The following is a 17749-nucleotide window of genomic DNA, read 5'->3' on the forward strand; positions in this document are numbered from 1 at the left end:
ACAGAGATAAAGGGCTCAAATCAGCTGACACTAGGCAGGATGCTAATAGCCTACGATCCTGTCCAGCCATATACTATTCTTATTTAATGGAAAAATGCAATTTTCAGCCTCTTAAATGTAAAGATTTCCTGCTTTTCCCTGTTTTATATCAGATTGAACTATCTTTGGGGTTTGGGCTGTTGGTGAGACAAAGCAAGACATTTGAGGAAATTTTCTGACATTTTATAAACTGAATGTTTAATAGAGATAATAACTGACAGATGAACTGATAATGAAAATAATAATTAGCTGCAGCCCTACTCTCTACAGTGACATTTTTCTGCACTGGTGTGTGGATCAGGTTTTCACCATCATTATTTCATCCCCAAGGATGCAGTTTCAGCACCAGCAGTCCCACTGGTTGGTTACTTCCACTACATCTGACCTCAACGTTACACATTTACAGAGAAAGAAGGGGAGGAGGGGGACACTACCCAGTCCAAACATCACTGGAAACACCTTCGTTACTGTCCTGTTGGAGCGGTTTGTAAAGCAGTGATAATCCACCCCAACAATCGGGTGCCTGTTTCTGACACAGGCCCTCGCTGTGTTTGCATACAAAGCAGAAAAAGAATGGCATGGCTGTAAAGCTGGTGACCTTTGATCCACATACTGATTCCCATACATGGCGTGTGTGTGTGTGTGTGTGTGTGTGGTGTGTGTGTGTGTGTGTGAGTGTGAGTGTGTGTGTGTGTGTGTTTGTTGCCACTGTGATGAATGGGGCTAAACACAACTCTCCATCAATTCTACCCAGTTATCAAAACAGCTGTTGTGTGATAAACTGCTCCGAACAGTAGACTCAAAACCTGTTTGCTGTTTGTGTGTTTTTTCAGCCACACCCATGGCACAGCGAATAACATGAATACCAGGCTTAAGTGACATTAAATTACAGCAACCACATCAGTGCTGCAACTAACAATTATTTTCAATGCTGATTCATCTGCCAATTAGTTTTTTGATTTACAAATTTTTCGCTGAGCTGAACATAACATCCTCAAATACTTTTTGTTTGACAAAAAGCCCCATAACTCCCAAATGTTCAGTTTACAGAATGATGAAGAAGAGCAGCAAATCTTCTCTTTTGGGAGGCTAAAATATTCAAAATAAATAAACACAAATAATCTATTATTTTTGTTTGAAAAAAGACAAACCATCAATTATCAAAAAAGAGCAACTATTTGTCATTCAACAGCCACTTTTTCAAAATAAAAAAAAAAACAAATTCTAACTGAGCAGCTGATCCAAACTTCTTCCTACAGCTCTTTCTCTGCTGCAAAGCCTGACACCTTGCCTTGTGTTTTGGAAACTGTAACGCTACTGTCATGTACAAGAACAATCAGGTGTAATCTCGATGGTCACTTTCCATTTTTTTTTAACTTCAAGTGGGATTAAATCCTGCTAAATGAGAAAGAAAATCCTACAACCATTTATATGATATGACTTTTGTACTTATAACTAACTGAAAATGGCCAAACTCATTCCCTTTGATTTAAAAGGCCAATATTTTGGAGACCAATGACTTAAACCAGTGTACAACATTATTACATTACAGGTGGGCAATAAATTGATCTTAATAAATATAACAGGACATAAAAAATTGCCACAATAACAATGATGAACTGATGAGCAATATCTGATAAATTTATATTGTTGTGCGTTTGGGTTAACCCTCATCTGCACAATCAACCTATTAGACTACAGCAATAATGTTACATAGCTGACGAGGGGAGGGGAAAAACAAAGCAAAACAAACAACAAACAAAACATACAATGCTGAAACTTAAAAATTAGAGTCAAACATCTGCACAAGATAAGGAAACTGGACATTGCAAGATGTGTAGGCAACCTGTGCTGATGAAGACAGGACACACAACAAAAATGTTCCTCTGTTTGAAAAGGTTATGTTACAATCCGATGGCTTGTGAATAAGCATCTTGTGGTAACGTTACTTCAAACCGCAATAAAAGTTTTTAGTCATTACACCATGTGATGAGAGCTCAGAAAGTACATGTTTTAGTAGAGAAGAATTTTTATCTTATGTGGTACATTAAACTAAATACGTGTCAGTAGCAGTGTACAATAGCCAAATGCTATTTACATAAAAGCACTGGTGTAATTGTCTTGTTGAGGCATAAATGTTTCACCATGTTGGTTGTTGATTAAGAAGTAAATTATAATTTAGAACGATAACAAACCTTTAATTTCCGTATTTAGGTTTCAATCCCAAGCTAAATAGATCCCTTGAAAGGGTGCCCTGTAGAGTATCCTTGATGTCTAACAAACATGTTGAGTGTATATCCTTCCTCATTAATTTTATTAAATGTCAATATCAATCAAGATGGAAAAAAACGTGATCATATTTTGGCCCAGCCCTACATTAGATTCTTACAAGACTGTAGTTGTTAAACTGAGACAACACCTTTCACAAACACATAGTCTAATTTGCTGCATGGTAAGTGTTGAAAAAAAAGTGTACTGTAAGTTAAGTTTGTGTAATACAGGGTCATACATGACTCCTGACAAGGTTTGAAATGCAGTTTAACCCGGTACGTCCCATAAAAAGGCTGACCCCGGTCACAGTACATGCCATTTCCGCTACACATGCCCCGAGTCGATCATAACGTCTAGACAAGGACTGAACCAAAACACACGCCTTGTTTCCACCCCTGCATAATCACGAGAAGTGATTTACAACCCAAATGCTACTCTGTTGTTCCAAAATAACCCCGAGGTTCAACCCCACCGGTGAAAAATGCAACAGTGGGCCAGCGAGTTTATTTTTAGTGGTGGGTAACCGATGGTGGAGGCTGGTCATCAAGCATATTGCAAGTCTATGTGGGAGGGTTGAACCAGTGTTTATCGCCATTTCGACCAGCTATGGCAGTCTGTTTGGATCCACTTTACCAGTCAAACACTGCAACTTCTACTAAAGACGCAATGCAGGCGTATTTAGTAGCTGACACAGCCGAGGAAGACTGCAGCTCACACATGCCATGCCCATGCCAAGGGCCATATGTGGGCTTACTGAGAGCGAAGTATAGTAGCTAATAAATCAGCAGTAAAGGGGAGCCGCAGACACAGCATTACGTTGTGTTACAAAGTTGTCATGGGCTAGAAAGTAGCAGCCATGTCTGGTTAGCTGGCTTGCAGCAGCATCCAGTGAAAGATGGCGACCTCCGGCGTGATTTCGCGGATTCCCCAACCCCCCTCCTTCCCCTTAACGTTTTCAATCATGCTAATATTAAGTTAGCAAGATAGCTAGCCGAACCTGGCTTCACAGCGCAGCGACATGAAAGCGTCTATTCGTGTGTTTGTTGCTTACTCACCTGTCACCTCTCACTGCGGTGCAATGCAAATACTTTGGTGGCGGCAGTGGCAGCTGGTGGTGGCGCTGGACTGAGGCCTTGAACTGGCTTCCAGGCTAAATACGCAGGGTATTAGCTAGCAGGCTATATCGAGCACGCTAGCTAGGAACAACCGGCTTACCGCTTTAAACCTCACCGCAAATAGTCTTCAGATTTGAGTGGAAACAACTACAGCCAGTTGCAGCGCGATGACAAAAACTCGCCCCCCAAAAAATGTTTGCAAAGAAAAAAAAACAAAACGGGCTCCCCCCGACCAGCACTGCAAGCTAGCTAAGACTTAGCTAGGTGGCTAGCTAGCTAGCTTGCCTATCAACTTTGTGCAGTCGGGCTCGATAAATCTGGCGCCTGGGATTTCAAAACGAAGTCCTCACGGTCGGCAGCAGGCTATATGGGAGGGGGGAGTCAAAAAAGCAAACCAAGAAGCCCTGGCTGAAACCGAGGAATAAACGTTGCTTGCCCCAAAGGTTCCGATCGATCAAACACTCGTTAGCGCTAAAGACGAGAGGAGGTTTCGGAATGGAGAAGTCGCCGTTTCCTTTCCCTTTCGTGTGCAGCACAAAGATCGTCTATAGCTTGGTGATGAATCACTCAAGAAAAAAATAAATAAATAATACCTTTCATACAGGTTAGTGCCATTCACTCAGCAAAATATACTTTTGTTAATATTCTAAATATGTATATTTACTTCATGTTATAGTGTACAATTTAATTTTTCATAATTTCCTTTTGTTTTCATGGCTAAATAAATGTTCAGATGTTCAACTTTGTACACGACTTGATGAATATGGCCAAAAATGAATGGCAAAAAATTCTGCTCAGGGCAGAAAAGAAGTGATGAAGAGAAATAATGTATATAAACATAAATTAATTTTTCAAGACATTCAGGTGCACCAGAAATCATTTCTGTTTTACTATATACAGTAGGCTACTTCTGTTTACAGCTGGATTCATGTGACTGCTATGAGCATATAGGCCTATGTTTGACAGCCCTTTGCAAATTGCCATTAGGTTTCAATGAACAATGACTTAAATTATATATAAGTGTAATGATATGTAAAATGATAGTTGGAAATGTGATGGAATTGTTCTTTCTTTGGGTCTTTAGTTAAGAGTTATAAGTAGGTCCTAAAAACAGTAATTTACTGTCTGTCTCCAGGTAGCCAAACTATATCAGTCCCCAACGGCAGTTGCCATAGCGATCAAGGTTGTAATGATATCATGGACTGAGAATCCAGTTTAAGGGGGGTCTACACAAGAACCCTTCAGCTCAGAGACAAACTGTCTTCCCTTGAGATTCCTTATACAGCGTGATTTAGGTGAAGCTAATTAATTGTGTCCCATGAGATTTTCATCACAGTAAACAGATTTAAGCATTTTAAGTGTTTAAATATTTTGAAACAACTATAACTTGTTATGTGAAGCATCTATAACTAGTGTATAATTTTGTAAGTGGGCCTTGAGTTATGATTTTGTTTTGTTTCTATTCTTTTGGTAAAACTACTATTTTTGTGGTCGAGAGTGAAACCTCAAGCTCATGAGTTTTGAGTTTGAACACAAAAAGTTTTAAACCCTCCTGTGAGTGATTTTTACATGTGAACAAACATCTATTAATTGTTTTATAATACATTAGCTATAAGGATTTGTTAATTTCTGTAATTATATATAATTGAATATTATTACATCTCGATTATACCGTTTTATCAACATGGATGGATTATGAGACAATTGGCCCCTGGGCAATTACATAAATGGCCCCGCATCCCTCCACATGAGACATAAAGCAACTACACTTTGTAGAAGTTTTGTGTATTTGTGGTTGTTTTGAATTTTTTGTGGTCATTCTTTTTCTTTTGTGGTAGTTTTACCTCTCCTTATAATCAATTTGAACAAAATTTTATATCTTATTTTGGTCATTTTGCATCTTATAGTCTCTTTGTTGCTGTTTTACTTCTGCCTGTGTTTTTTTTTTGCATCTTTGTTGTTGTTTAACATTTTACATCTCATTGTTTGTCATTTGTTCATTTTGCATCTCTTTCTGGTCATCATGTGTCTCTTTTTGACCATGTCTCTTTTGTCTATTTTCTTTTTATTGTTGTTTTGTGTATGTCTTCAGTGAAAATTGTACTGATGAGGTCCCATGCCCTGTAGACATGTTTGGTAATCCATCCATGATCATCAGTCATTCATTAACTGTTTATAGCTACACCAGTTACTAATGCTACACAGGAGGCATATATTAAAAATCATAAATGTCCGTATAACTGTGTTATTCAAAAGAAGTGTTTATAACTTGCTTATAAAAATGGGCTGGATGCAGGAGAAGTAAAGACGCACTGCTGTCAGCTCAGCGGAGTGAGACCTCGTCCTGTTTTTTCTCTCTCTGGTGCAGCACTGAACCTGGAGCTGTCACATAGGGCCCGAGCTCCCGCCCATTCTCCCCCTCCCCCTCTCTCGCACTCACAGCGGGCAGTCCTGATTGGTCGAGACTGGTAGTGGGCGCACGCGGACCCACTCGTGATCAGGAGGAGTGGGTGTGGCCTAGAGAAATCGGCGCCCGCTGATTGGCTGTTTCTTCACCACCGCTGATCACAACAAATATGGAACAGGGTTTTTTGTTTTTGTTTTTTTTATGTTTCTTGTCTTGTTAAGTTGTTTTTTTGTTGAGTTTTGTTTACTTGTTGTTTTTATTTGTTTTTTAACAACAGTATTCAGGAAGTATAACAAAAAATCCTGGCAACAATTACTCTGAGTAAAACAACAAAAATACACTGGAAAATTATAATAAAGACAATGAATAATCATGGTAACTAAAGAAGAGAAAAAAGAAAAAACGTTAGAGATGTGATTTGATGCTGTCAAGAAAAACTATAATCTGGTGTTACTATTTCTATTGTATACTTCTTCTTCTTCTTTCAATTTCTACTACTCTGGGCAAACTACTGTACCTTTTACTTCATTATATTTACCAGACAGCTATAGTTAGACAAATAAATACTCACCTGAAATATTCTAAAAATAAACACAAATGTTTGCATCAGAATTTTTTTTCCTCTTTCCTCTCCCATTAATCATCTCACAAGCCCTCAGATAGGTTGGGAGCCACAGAAGTAAACTAATAAAGCAGTTAAAACTATCTGCATCTTTTTTCAGTTCATCTCCATTAATTTAAAATTCAATTGCGTAAAACAAAATCAAAGAACTGGTGTTTATGTAATACATATTTACAGGTCATGTTGTTCTGTTACTGGGGAAGTCCTCTGCAAGGAAAAAAAAAATGTTAAAATGTTAAAAACATTGTTGTTTGACCTTATTATACAGATAGAAAAATACAGTATAAAGAGAGAAATTGTTTGAATTCTTTAAATTGCTACATCTTTGTCTGATTTCACATCTTTTTTCACATCTGGACCACATCAAACCATGTCCAGATAAAAAAACCACTTCACTTACACTTGTGGAAGCAGGACTAGATTATTCCAGACGGGCTAAAGAGTCTTTAAACACAGTTTCGGATTTGTGAAACCGTTATTCTGTGTGTGAAAATGCAATTCTTTTTTCACATCTAGACCACATCAGACCATGGCCAGAAAAAAAAACTCCCTTGCCCGATCTGGACTCCAGGGGGCGATGTGCAGAAAACTTCGCTTAAGTGATTTTTACGTCATTTCCGGGTGAAACGGAACCCCGAGCTTTCCTTTCCCCGTGCCGTCAGCGGACCTCAACGTGTCGCGACAAAATGGCACTTTATAATTTCAAGAAGATTATGGTGGTTCCCACCGCCAAGGTGAGTTTTTTTTCGTGTGTATTGTGTTTTAAACCGCTGTTGTTTTTCTTGCTTCGTTATCCCGCTTTGAGAAGCAGTAGAAAATAGGAAAAAACATGGTGTGATTCTGTTGGGGAGGAAAACACGTGTTGTGCTGGTGTACAGAGACAGCAGCAGGTTTCCGTCCCAAATATGTCAGTCTACTTTAAGCAATTAAAACTTTCCATATTGGAAAAACAGAGAGAAACCAGCTAACTGTATTTTGAGTCTGTCAAGTCTTCCTGCGTGAACAAATAAGGCAACAAAAAGGCTTTTCTTCTGACAATGTTGACAAGTTGAAGTTTAAGACTCCCGTTTTTCCTGTAATGACACATGATTATTACATGCGGAGTAAATGTCACACATCTAGCAGCACACATTAAACCAAACTGTAGACTCGTGTTTTTCACCTGTTACTCCCAACAGTGTAAGTCAGTCAGTCCATTTAAATACCGTGTTGCGTTGGGAACCAAGCCATAAAATGCAGACTCTATCTCACGAAAAAGAGCTGCTATCTGTATCACTAATATGCTGAATTGACACGAAGACATTGGTCATTTTTTTGACAGAATATTAAATGTTGTTATAAGGTTTTTCTGTTGTCCTTTACAAGCCATTGTGTATTAAAATGAAAGATGTGTTAATGAAAGATTGGCAGTCCTTTCTAAAAAGACAGTTTACATGAGACTTTTCTGGGGGAAAAGATGAGAAATGTTCTATAGTAGTTCCAGTGAGTGTTGCAGTATTGATAAACAACAAGTTCCAGTAACAAGACAGTAAAGTTTGCAGTGATTCAAAGACTTAATCAAGTATTATTACTTAAGACGAAAGAAGTTCAATTGTAGACAGTCAAGGAAAAACTATATTAGAGATGATGCAAATAGATTAAAGTTGCACAAACATATTTAGGATAAAAAAAAAAATATAGAATCCAAAGGTTTGCTGAAAATATAAAAAGGCTATACAGTTATTTATCTGACATGCTTACTCTTCCTCTCCCTGCAGGATTTCATCGACATCACTTTATCCAAAACGCAAAGGAAGACACCCACAGTGGTACACAAGCATTACCAGATCCACCGTATCCGACACTTCTACATGCGAAAGGTGAAGTTTACCCAGCAGAACTATCATGACCGCCTCACCCAGATCCTCACCGACTTCCCCAAGCTCGACGTAAGTCAGAATACTTTGTAACATCTCAAACATCATTTTAAATAACTATTATAAAACTGAACTCATTGAAGATTGAACTTTTTTATAGATGAACACATTTTTGTCTAAATCAGCTTGTGAAATTTTGTCTCCTCAGGACATCCATCCATTCTACGCCGATCTGATGAACGTGCTGTACGACAAAGACCATTACAAACTTGCCTTAGGACAGATCAACATCGCCAAGAATCTCATTGATAAGTACGTTTGTGTATAATCTCACGCTTAATGCCCTGCATAGTGTTTTTTTACTGCTGTGGTTGACAGTTCAAACCTGACAAGACAGCTGGTTGTCAGAGTTGGTTAATATTTACTACAACAAGTCACACATACATAAATACACGAAGATCCAGACGTTATCAGTCATCAGGCTTGTACCAGCTTTAAGAGTCAAAGCGGTGAACAAACAATTGTTGTTTTTAACCCTCCAGTGTTGCCAAAGACTATGTGCGTCTGATGAAATATGGAGATTCTCTGTATCGGTGTAAACAGCTGAAGAGAGCCGCTCTGGGTCGCATGTGCACCATCCTGAAAAGGCAGAAGTCAAGTCTGGAGTATCTGGAACAAGGTGAGGGGAACACTCTCATTACAGAGGCCTTAGCAGAAAATAAAGATATTGTATCTTGGATCGATTGATTTTTACTTATAGGATTCATTCTGGTCATATTTGAACAGACTGAATACCACAGTCTTTAGCAATCATCCGAAATAGCTCTTTTTTGATGTTGTTCTATTCTTCTCAGCTCTGTGGTTTTTATAAACCTGCTTTAATACTTTGTAAAAATAACTAATGCCTCCATTGTTGGTCTTCCACAGTGCGTCAGCATCTGTCCCGTTTGCCAACCATCGACCCCAACACGAGGACCCTGCTTCTGTGCGGGTACCCCAACGTCGGCAAGTCCAGTTTCATCAACAAGGTAAATGGCGCCTAATGACCTATTATTAGTGTGTGACAGCTGTGTGTGAGGGTGATACGATAACACTGGGGATGCCTATGTTTTGTCACGTAGAGGTGTTTTTTGACCCTGTAAGATCATGATGGGAATCCTGTCATAGGGTGTTTCAGCCCCACGGTTGTCCCTTTTTTTGGGGGGGGAAATAATTAACATGGTGTAAATGGTTGTGTTTCTCAGGTGACCAGAGCAGATGTTGACGTCCAGCCGTACGCTTTCACCACCAAGTCTCTGTTTGTGGGTCACATGGACTACAGGTACCTCCGCTGGCAGGTAAGACACTGCAGCTCGTAGCGTTACACATCACTCATGTTTCACTGGAGTCATTGTCTCGTCCACTAACACGTTCTCCTGCGTCAGGTGTATCTTTTGTGTTACAACAAACAGCTTGAGCTCTATGTATGTGAAGAACAGAGCGCAGGCAAGACGTATTTGGACAATTTAAACGTGTGGAAAAAGGGAGCAAAAACAAAAGTGCTGCATGTATATTGTTGTTTGGTGTATGATTAGTATGTTTTTCTCACTATTTCAAGTGAAAATCTTAAACAGTGGTGTACTGTGTAGGGCCACTTATGTTTTCCCTGTTCATGGTTTCATTTGTACTTAAAAAAAAAAAAATTCTGCTGCTAAAACTTTTCAGCCTTTATTTTCTTTTTAGATCCTAAAATAGATTCACCTGCTTTAAATTCTATTATAAAGGTGTTTAGCTTGCAGAAAAGTGCAGACAGTTTTCCTTATTATTCCACACTATGATCCTGTTAGCCTGGGCATTCTCCAGTAACTTGTGTGTGTGTGTGTGTGTGTGTGTCTGCAGGTGGTGGACACCCCTGGTATCCTGGACCACCCCCTGGAGGAAAGGAATACCATAGAGATGCAGGCCATCACGGCTCTGGCCCACCTGCGAGCGGCCGTTCTTTACGTCATGGACGTTTCTGAGCAGTGTGGTCACACTCTGCAGGAGCAGCTGGAGCTGTTTAACAGCATCCGGCCACTGTTCGCCAACAAGGTCAGAGAGTAAATACATTTAACCTGTTTAGCACAGCTGCAAGTGGCAGCCTGAGGTAACTGTTGGAATTACTGTCGGAAGTAGAAGGGGCTTCATTACTCTACAATCATGTGTTATGTCAGAAAATGGCTTGTACTCAGATTTATTCCTCTTCATGATATGGTGGGAAGTGTGTGTGTGAAGCATTTAATCTCTTTGTGAATGTTTTGTGTTCAGATTTTATCACATCCTCAAACTATTACAAAACGAAACTATCTTTTAGATTTCATCAATTCTAAATTTGAAGTTATCATTACTGTTTTTTTTAGTAGATTAAAAGAAAAAGGAACCACATTGTGACCACAGAAACATGCAAATACCTTTTTTCTCTTGCCATGCATAAGTTAAATGTTTGAAATGTTTGATGGGCAGCGTTTGGATCAGTATAATCGGTTATTAGTTAATCCAATTTATACTGAGCTGCAGCAAATGCTTTATTTTAGGCAAATTCCTCCTGTCATGAAACTATTTTCACTGGTTGTATTTTTTTGTATCGTTCACTGTCTTTTATGAATCCTTTCTGCATTTTATCATTTGAGCCAAAGCCTTGGTGGGTGTGTAACAGCTGATATAGGTAGAAGCTGCAGCCAGTTTAAAGTTCACCTTGAGGAATTGAAAGTAACTTTTCACGACAAATTCTCGGCTGTTGAAAATTTGGAAAATGTTGGTGCGTCAAGGTGATCAAATGAACTTGGACAACATTTGTAATCTAATCAGGGACCTTTGTTGTGAGTTCTCTCTCTCTCTCTCTCTCTCTCTCTCTCTCTCTCTCTCTCTCTCTCTCTCTCTCTCTCTCTCTCTCACACATATCATAACATATCATATCAAACCTAGAACTAACAACGTGATACCAACAGTGGCTCAGTTAGTGAAAAGTATCCAGTATATTTAGGACACCGTATAGTATAAGAAAGTGACTGATTTCACAGTGCGACATGAAGTCGTTTAATAGTTTAAGTAATGCTGGCGCCTTGCTCCCTGCAGCCTCTCATCATTGTGGCCAACAAATGTGACGTAAAGAAGATCACCGAGCTGCCCGAGGAGAATCAGGTGAGTGATTCACAGTTCCGACTCGACGGTAATGACTGCACACTGTCAGTAACGTCATGGCTTCATCTTTGGCGGTTTGTCTTTTTGCTGTGGTTAGAAAATCTTTGCAGACCTCTCTACCGAGGGAATCCCCGTGATCGAGACCAGCACCCTGACCGAGGAGGGAGTCATGCAGGTCAAAACTGAGGTGAGGCGCAGAGAGGATCAGGCTCGCCCGGGCGTGGAGGAACAAAGTATTGTATTCAGCTGTGAGTGAGCGTGTTGTGATTCACCGTTCCTGTGTGTGTGTGTCAGGCCTGTGACCGGCTCCTCGCACATCGTGTCGACAACAAGATGAAGGGCAAGAAGGTCCATGATGTTCTCAACCGGCTCCACCTTGCCATGCCCGCCAAGAGGGACGAGAAGGTAAATATAGTCACCGACTCGGGCGACTCGATCATGGCAAAAATCATAATCACCATAATTGAGATCACGATTATTAGTCATTGACTTTGGAAACAACACACATTCATTGAACTTTAAAAAATAAAAACAAAAAAAGAACATAAAATTAAAAAAACAGATTTCAAAACAAAAAGCATTGTGTCTAGTTGTTTTTCTGTTATCCACGATATAACTTAAAGATGTCTGAGCAGGGAACTGCAGACAACCAGGACATGTCCTCTCCAAACTTTATATAGAAAGTGTCCGAACCGGCAAACTGCTCAAGATGACGCACTCATACGTATGGTGATGGTTATCGTTAAGATTTTAATGGTACTACTACTTTTATCGATCCGGTACTTTGACAGTACTCCTATTATTTTGTAATAAATGAAGAACAGAATTAACATTGCTTTATTTCCTCATATGTACTCAATTAACATTCTTGAATAACAAACTTCAACAGCACTGAACAAATCACTCTTATGTTTTGTGATAGAAATGTAATGAGTTTAAGAACAGCTGATGTTAACTGAACAACAGCTGAGCAAAGACAACAAGGGCAGCAACGCTTCTCATTCGTTTTTCACGTTGCTTTCAGGCCTGGTAGTCGAGACTGATGAGACCCGGTCAGGGAGCGACCGCGGGTGTCCACGTCATTGTTTCCAAGGGTCTCTGTTTTAGGCATTAAAGTCATGAGTAGTGTGGACACCAGGTGTAAATGTAGCAAAAGAGATGCGTTTGAAAACTAAACTGTGGATGCAGCTTCAGTGAGTTTGGCAAATTGACTGCATCTGCTCATTTCACCTGTTTTGTTTTTTGTTTTTTTTCTTCAGCTGTTTTCTGATATTTATTAAGTCTGATTTTTCTATTTTTCTTTCCTTCGCCCCCTCCAGGAGAGGCCTCCGTTCATCCCAGAGGGAGCCTTGATGCGCAAGAAAGCGATGGAGGTGGACGCACCCAAACGCAAACTGGTATGTACGGTGTTACCGGAGGTCAAAAAGTCTCTGAACTGGCAAACTGGTGTGAAGGACAGTAACTAAGTGCATTTAATCAAGTACTGTAGTTAAGTACATTTCTTGAGGTAATATTGTGCCTTTTTTCTTCACTGCATTGTTTTAAAGTTTAGTTACTTTTGTAGGTTCAGATTATTTATACAAAACATAAGCAATAACTTCTGATGTATTATGATAGATTAAATTACGCAGCAGTGTATAAAGTACTTCAATTCCACCTCATAATTACCAGCTGCAACATCAAAGTGATGGTGTATTTGAATGCATCTCTGCACTATACAATAATATAGTATATACAGTATAATTCCAAAATGAGCCGTTCTGCATTTGGTACTTTACACATACATTCACATACAAATGCTGTTGTACTTTATTATGAATGAATGAGTCTGTAACAGAGTATTGCTGCATTGTGGTATTTCTGCTCTCACATATAAATTTCACAATAAAACATTTCACCGTTCCCCTCACAGGAAAGAGACCGTGAGATGGAGCTTGGCGATGACTACATCCTAGACTTGCAGAGTAAGAAGCATCTTTATTTCAACAATCAAGCTGCTTCCGTGAATTTGTGGAAAGTACATATTTGTGTCTGCATCGCTGATGTTGTTTCATTTGTATTTTAAAGAATACTGGGATCTGATGAATGAGGATGAGAAGCAGGACAAGATCCCTGAGGTCTGGGAGGGCCACAATATCGCAGATTACATTGATCCTGAAATCATGAAGGTGAGTCTCTGCACTCTCTCTTGGTGGATTGTAATTACCACAAAATATATTGATATAGTCTGCAGTGACTAAATATTCCTGGCTGTGGTGGCAGTTTGCTGACGGATCCTCTTATCCAGCTCATGTTAGAAATTTACAAAACTACATTTTAGTAATTTGATTTTAGTTCTCTACATATTTTATCTGAGCCATTGTGAGTTTGTTTAGTATGTTTTTCTAACCTTATATATGGGTAAATTAATTTACACATTGAACAAATGCATTCCCCGAAAATGTGTTGACCGCTGTGCTCTTCATACATGGGATTAAATTCTGTTAGTTACTCCGAAACTGAACCCGCACTGAACTACATGAATTAACTTTTACGTGTGTTGCTCTCAACAAAAAGATTTATTAAAACAGGACAAATTGGCTTCTTGCAAAGAATTAAAATAATTGCTGCTGAAACTTTATCCTTTGTCTCCTGGTTGCCAATGTTTGTGCTGATCATATTTATTGTGTAATGGTTTTACAGTGATCTTATTTATAGATTGATGTTTTTAGACTGTCCATCAAGTGCCAGTATTTTGATCTTTATGGTTTCTTTATGGTAATTTCATTAATGCTTTTACAGATTAATTTTGTTAACTCTGATCTTGTGACATTTATCTGTGTGAAACTCCCTTTAGATCTTGGTCCTAAGTTTTTATTCTCAGTAAGTCTTACCTGGTTAAATAAAGATTAAAGAACTAAAGAGACCTAGCGTCCTCAGTTTCCCTGAAGAGTCAAGCAGAGAAATGGAAAGGATTTATTTTTCTGTCTTCTGTTTTTCCTCTTCACTCACAGAAACTGGAGGACCTGGAGAAGGAGGAGGAACTGAAGGAGCGAGCCGGAGAGTACGACTCGGATGACGAGAGCGAAGACGAAGAGATGCAGGAGATCCGTGTCCTGGCCAAACAGATCCGCGAGAAGAAGCAGCTCATGGTCGCAGAGTCAAAAGAGAAGGACGTGCACGGGCCGCGCATGCCCAGGACCACCACCAAGGTGAGAGGGGACGGTACAAACCCTAGCTCCTTTCAGCGCATGCACATCAGAGCTCGATTTACAGTAGTGAATTGGAAAATGATATCTGATATTTTGATACGATATGCTCAGCGTAAATAGATTTTTTAAAAATTGTTTTATTTGAGTTTGGAAAACCTTAATATATCGAAGAAAAACCTGGAACCTTGAATCCTGGAGTGCTCCCATATTACAATTTTTTCACCAAGGCAGCGAAATAACTGACTAACTTCTCATTATTTTGACTAATTTCACATGATCCTACCCAGGTAAATAAAATGAATTAAATATTATGATTACAGGTGATCCCAGGTGCTCTCTAAAGAGCACGAATGGTGATTGGAACTGCACTTATAGAAGCTCTGTGTGCCCCGATGTAAGACGATTAAATCAGCAGTTGTGTTTGTAATGAAATTTAAAGGAAAACTGTGCACTAGTTAATTTGATTTATGCCATGACAGATTTTGGTGCAACATCAGAGAAATAATTGAATGAAATTTTGACACAATCCTCTTGGCATTTTAATTTGAAAATCCCCTTAAAATTGTCTTCTACTAGTGCAGATTTCTACTCCATGTATCCAATAATGCCTCTATTTTTTTTGGGGGGGGGGGCTTTTTATGCCTTTATTGCACAGTAGAGAGAGACAGGAAATGGGGAGGCAGAGAGAGGGGGAATGACATGCAGTAAAGGGCCGTCCGATGCGGGATTCGAACCGGGGCCGACATGGGGCGCCTGCTCAACCCACTGCGCCACTCAACGCCCTATTTTAACCATTTTTCTAGGTGGTGTCGCCATTTTTGTTCACCCCCTTGTCTGGACTGTTTTGGTGCTTTTGTTTGACTATATTACTTGTTTGCCTTTTGTAACATGAGCTTACATTTGACTTAAATTCAACTCTAACCATCACTGTGTTTTTGTGTGATATTTACAGGTTGAAAGAAAGACGCTGGAGAAGGAGATGGGCGACCTTGGTCTGGACATGAATGACAAGGATGATGTAAGTTTTAGATAAAACCCTGCAGGATGCATTGACTCTATAATATGATATAATTGAATTAATCATGTGGACTATTTGCTGTTTCATAACGTAATTAATGTGAAAAAATTACAGACAGTCTAGAATTTAAAGTACTCTCAGTAGAGCTATTTAAAAACCTAAAACACTGGAGAAAAATAACAGGAATGTGAAGTTTTTGAAAATGTGTGTTGCCTTAAAGGTTTTTAGTAATAAGTTATAACTTATCACTTAAACTTCTGTGTTACCGTTCTTTGTCCTTGGATCAAAACTGTTAAAATTTTTAATTTTTCAGTTGCTTCATCAGGATTTTCTGACATCTCAAGAATGTGGCTGAATCACGAGGCCTTTCATGTTTTTAAGATTTTTGCCCAATGTCATTTTTGACGTCATATCTCAAGAAAAAAAAAATGACAGAAATGGATCTTTTGCCAAACAAAACCTTGAAAGTCTTGAAGAAGTCTTTGTGGGTCTCTAAAAGCTGCAGTGCACAGGAACATGCGCAGAAGCACTGAAGCTCATGTGTGTTTTTTCCTCTTGTGTTTCAGAGCCACTATGCACAACAGGCCCGACGGTCCCGCAGCGTTGCTAAGAAACGTAAGCGTGAAGCTTCAGCCCCTCCGACCTCCAAAACCCGCAGCCAGAGCGCCTCCCGTCCTCCTCGAGACCAGTCTGGTTTACGGGATCCAAAGGTATGAGACAATGTCTTTACTTAGTTTTTATTTGAATTGGTTGCTTAGTCATTTGGGTTTATGAATTTTTTCTTTTTTGCAGAAGGCATTGTATACAATTTCTTATTAGGAGTTTTTAAATGTCAGTTCTTTCACAGTTAAATAGAAGATTAACCCACAAGTTAGTTGATTTGGGACTGTTTAATGTGCATTTTTAGCAATGTGGTGTAAAGTGTAAAACCTAATTAATTAAAGAAATTCCTGTTTCTGAAAGGTAATTAGACGAGAACTCATGTACGTGTCTATTTTTGTTTGTTCCTCAGATGGCAAAGAAGGCAAAGAAAATGATGAAGAACTCCCAGAAAGGCATGAACCGCCAGTGCAGGAAGGGAGAGTCAGACAGACACGTGTTTGACCTCAAACCCAAACATCTCCTGGCTGGGAAGAGGAAGTCTGGCACCACCGACCGCAGATAAAACTGCTTTTTTCTGGACTGTTGAGACCTTTACACTCTTTGGGGAAGAGTGTCTTTAGTATTTGTGTATTCATTCTATACATTTTCCCCAGAAGCAAAAAAGAACATGAAATATCTTTCCTTTTTAACTGAGAGGCTGCTGGGAAAATGCACCAACACATTTAAATGATTAGTAATTATAATAATAGAATGCCTTTTGTTTGTCAGCTCTCTAAGCTTTTCCTCACAGAATTAATCTTGCAAAACTGTGAAGATCTATATGGAAAAACAGAGACTCAAAAACAATGATGGTGTTAATGTGTTTTTTTCACTGCAGTTGTCACGATCAAACATGGACCCTGATTAACAGTTAATATGTGAAATATTATTCAGTTGTTAAACTGATTTTGTATACAATTTCACAGGTTTTCTCTTGGCAGTAGCGGTTAAGTCGAATTTTATGCCTTACAGTTTATATGTGGCTCAGGAAATGCTGGGTTTACTTCGGATAGAGTGATGATGCTTCTTGTACAAGTGTCCTCTTGAGAAATATTCATTAACAGAGGAGCCAAATAAATGTACACGTGATCTAAAAGCTGCAGTCAGGTTCTTATTTTTCCTACATATAGTGTGCTTTTATCTTGAAAAACCAAGGTCGTGTCTGGAATTTACCTTGCTTTGTGCTTAATTTTACCTTTACTGTACCTGTATTGAGTTGCAAAGATTGAAACTTTTTATTTTAGATTTTCTTCGATTCTGCTAAAATACGAGTTGGCATCTTATATGAGCCGTAAATGTCAATTCTTTAATCAGGCATGTATTTTATACACTTAGAAACTACTGTAGTAATGATAAAACGGCATGTCCAGATAAACTAAGCTTATGTGCGATTAAAAACCTCAAAAACATTTTTTAAAATTCATTCGTT

General features: G+C 39.0%; 2 protein-coding genes across 4 annotated transcripts in view; one reads left to right on the forward strand and one right to left on the reverse strand.

The window, feature by feature from the left end:
* The window catches only part of larp4b (La ribonucleoprotein 4B), a 43967-nt gene extending 39984 nt beyond the window's left edge, over nucleotides 1-3983 (reverse strand). For 2 of the 3 annotated variants that reach the window (XM_023396670.2, XM_023396669.2), the window contains exon 1: nucleotides 3366-3981. The gene's annotated coding sequence lies outside the window, so the exon portion shown is untranslated. Of the gene's footprint in view, nucleotides 1-3365 lie in introns of all 3 variants that reach the window. The other variant, XM_023396668.2, reaches the window with a different exon arrangement.
* Nucleotides 3984-7085: 3102 nt separating this feature from the next.
* On the forward strand, nucleotides 7086-17416 carry gtpbp4 (GTP binding protein 4). The gene is made up of 17 exons (XM_023396674.2): nucleotides 7086-7188; nucleotides 8212-8382; nucleotides 8519-8622; nucleotides 8853-8989; nucleotides 9238-9338; nucleotides 9555-9647; nucleotides 10189-10380; nucleotides 11404-11469; nucleotides 11567-11656; nucleotides 11764-11874; nucleotides 12789-12866; nucleotides 13382-13433; nucleotides 13537-13637; nucleotides 14463-14660; nucleotides 15613-15678; nucleotides 16245-16388; nucleotides 16691-17416. Exons 1-17 carry the CDS (start codon nucleotides 7141-7143, stop codon nucleotides 16841-16843), a joined length of 1905 nt encoding a protein of 634 aa, XP_023252442.1. The 5' UTR covers nucleotides 7086-7140; the 3' UTR covers nucleotides 16844-17416.
* The last annotated feature ends 333 nt before the right edge of the window (nucleotides 17417-17749 follow it).

This window comes from Seriola lalandi, unplaced genomic scaffold (genome assembly GCF_002814215.2).
Source record: "Seriola lalandi dorsalis isolate HSWRI2012SDOR001 ecotype SW California unplaced genomic scaffold, Sedor1 jcf7180002054982, whole genome shotgun sequence".
Lineage (NCBI taxonomy): Eukaryota > Metazoa > Chordata > Actinopteri > Carangiformes > Carangidae > Seriola > Seriola lalandi.

Excerpts from the sequence above, each read along its gene's own strand:
- gtpbp4 (XM_023396674.2), top strand. The coding sequence starts at position 7,141 with ATGGCACTTTATAATTTCAAGAAGATTATGGTGGTTCCCACCGCCAAG. Across the intron at positions 9,648-10,188 it reads ACAGGTACCTCCGCTGGCAG|GTGGTGGACACCCCTGGTAT; the intron begins GTAAGACACTGC and ends GTGTGTCTGCAG. Across the intron at positions 16,389-16,690 it reads CTGGTTTACGGGATCCAAAG|ATGGCAAAGAAGGCAAAGAA; the intron begins GTATGAGACAAT and ends TTTGTTCCTCAG.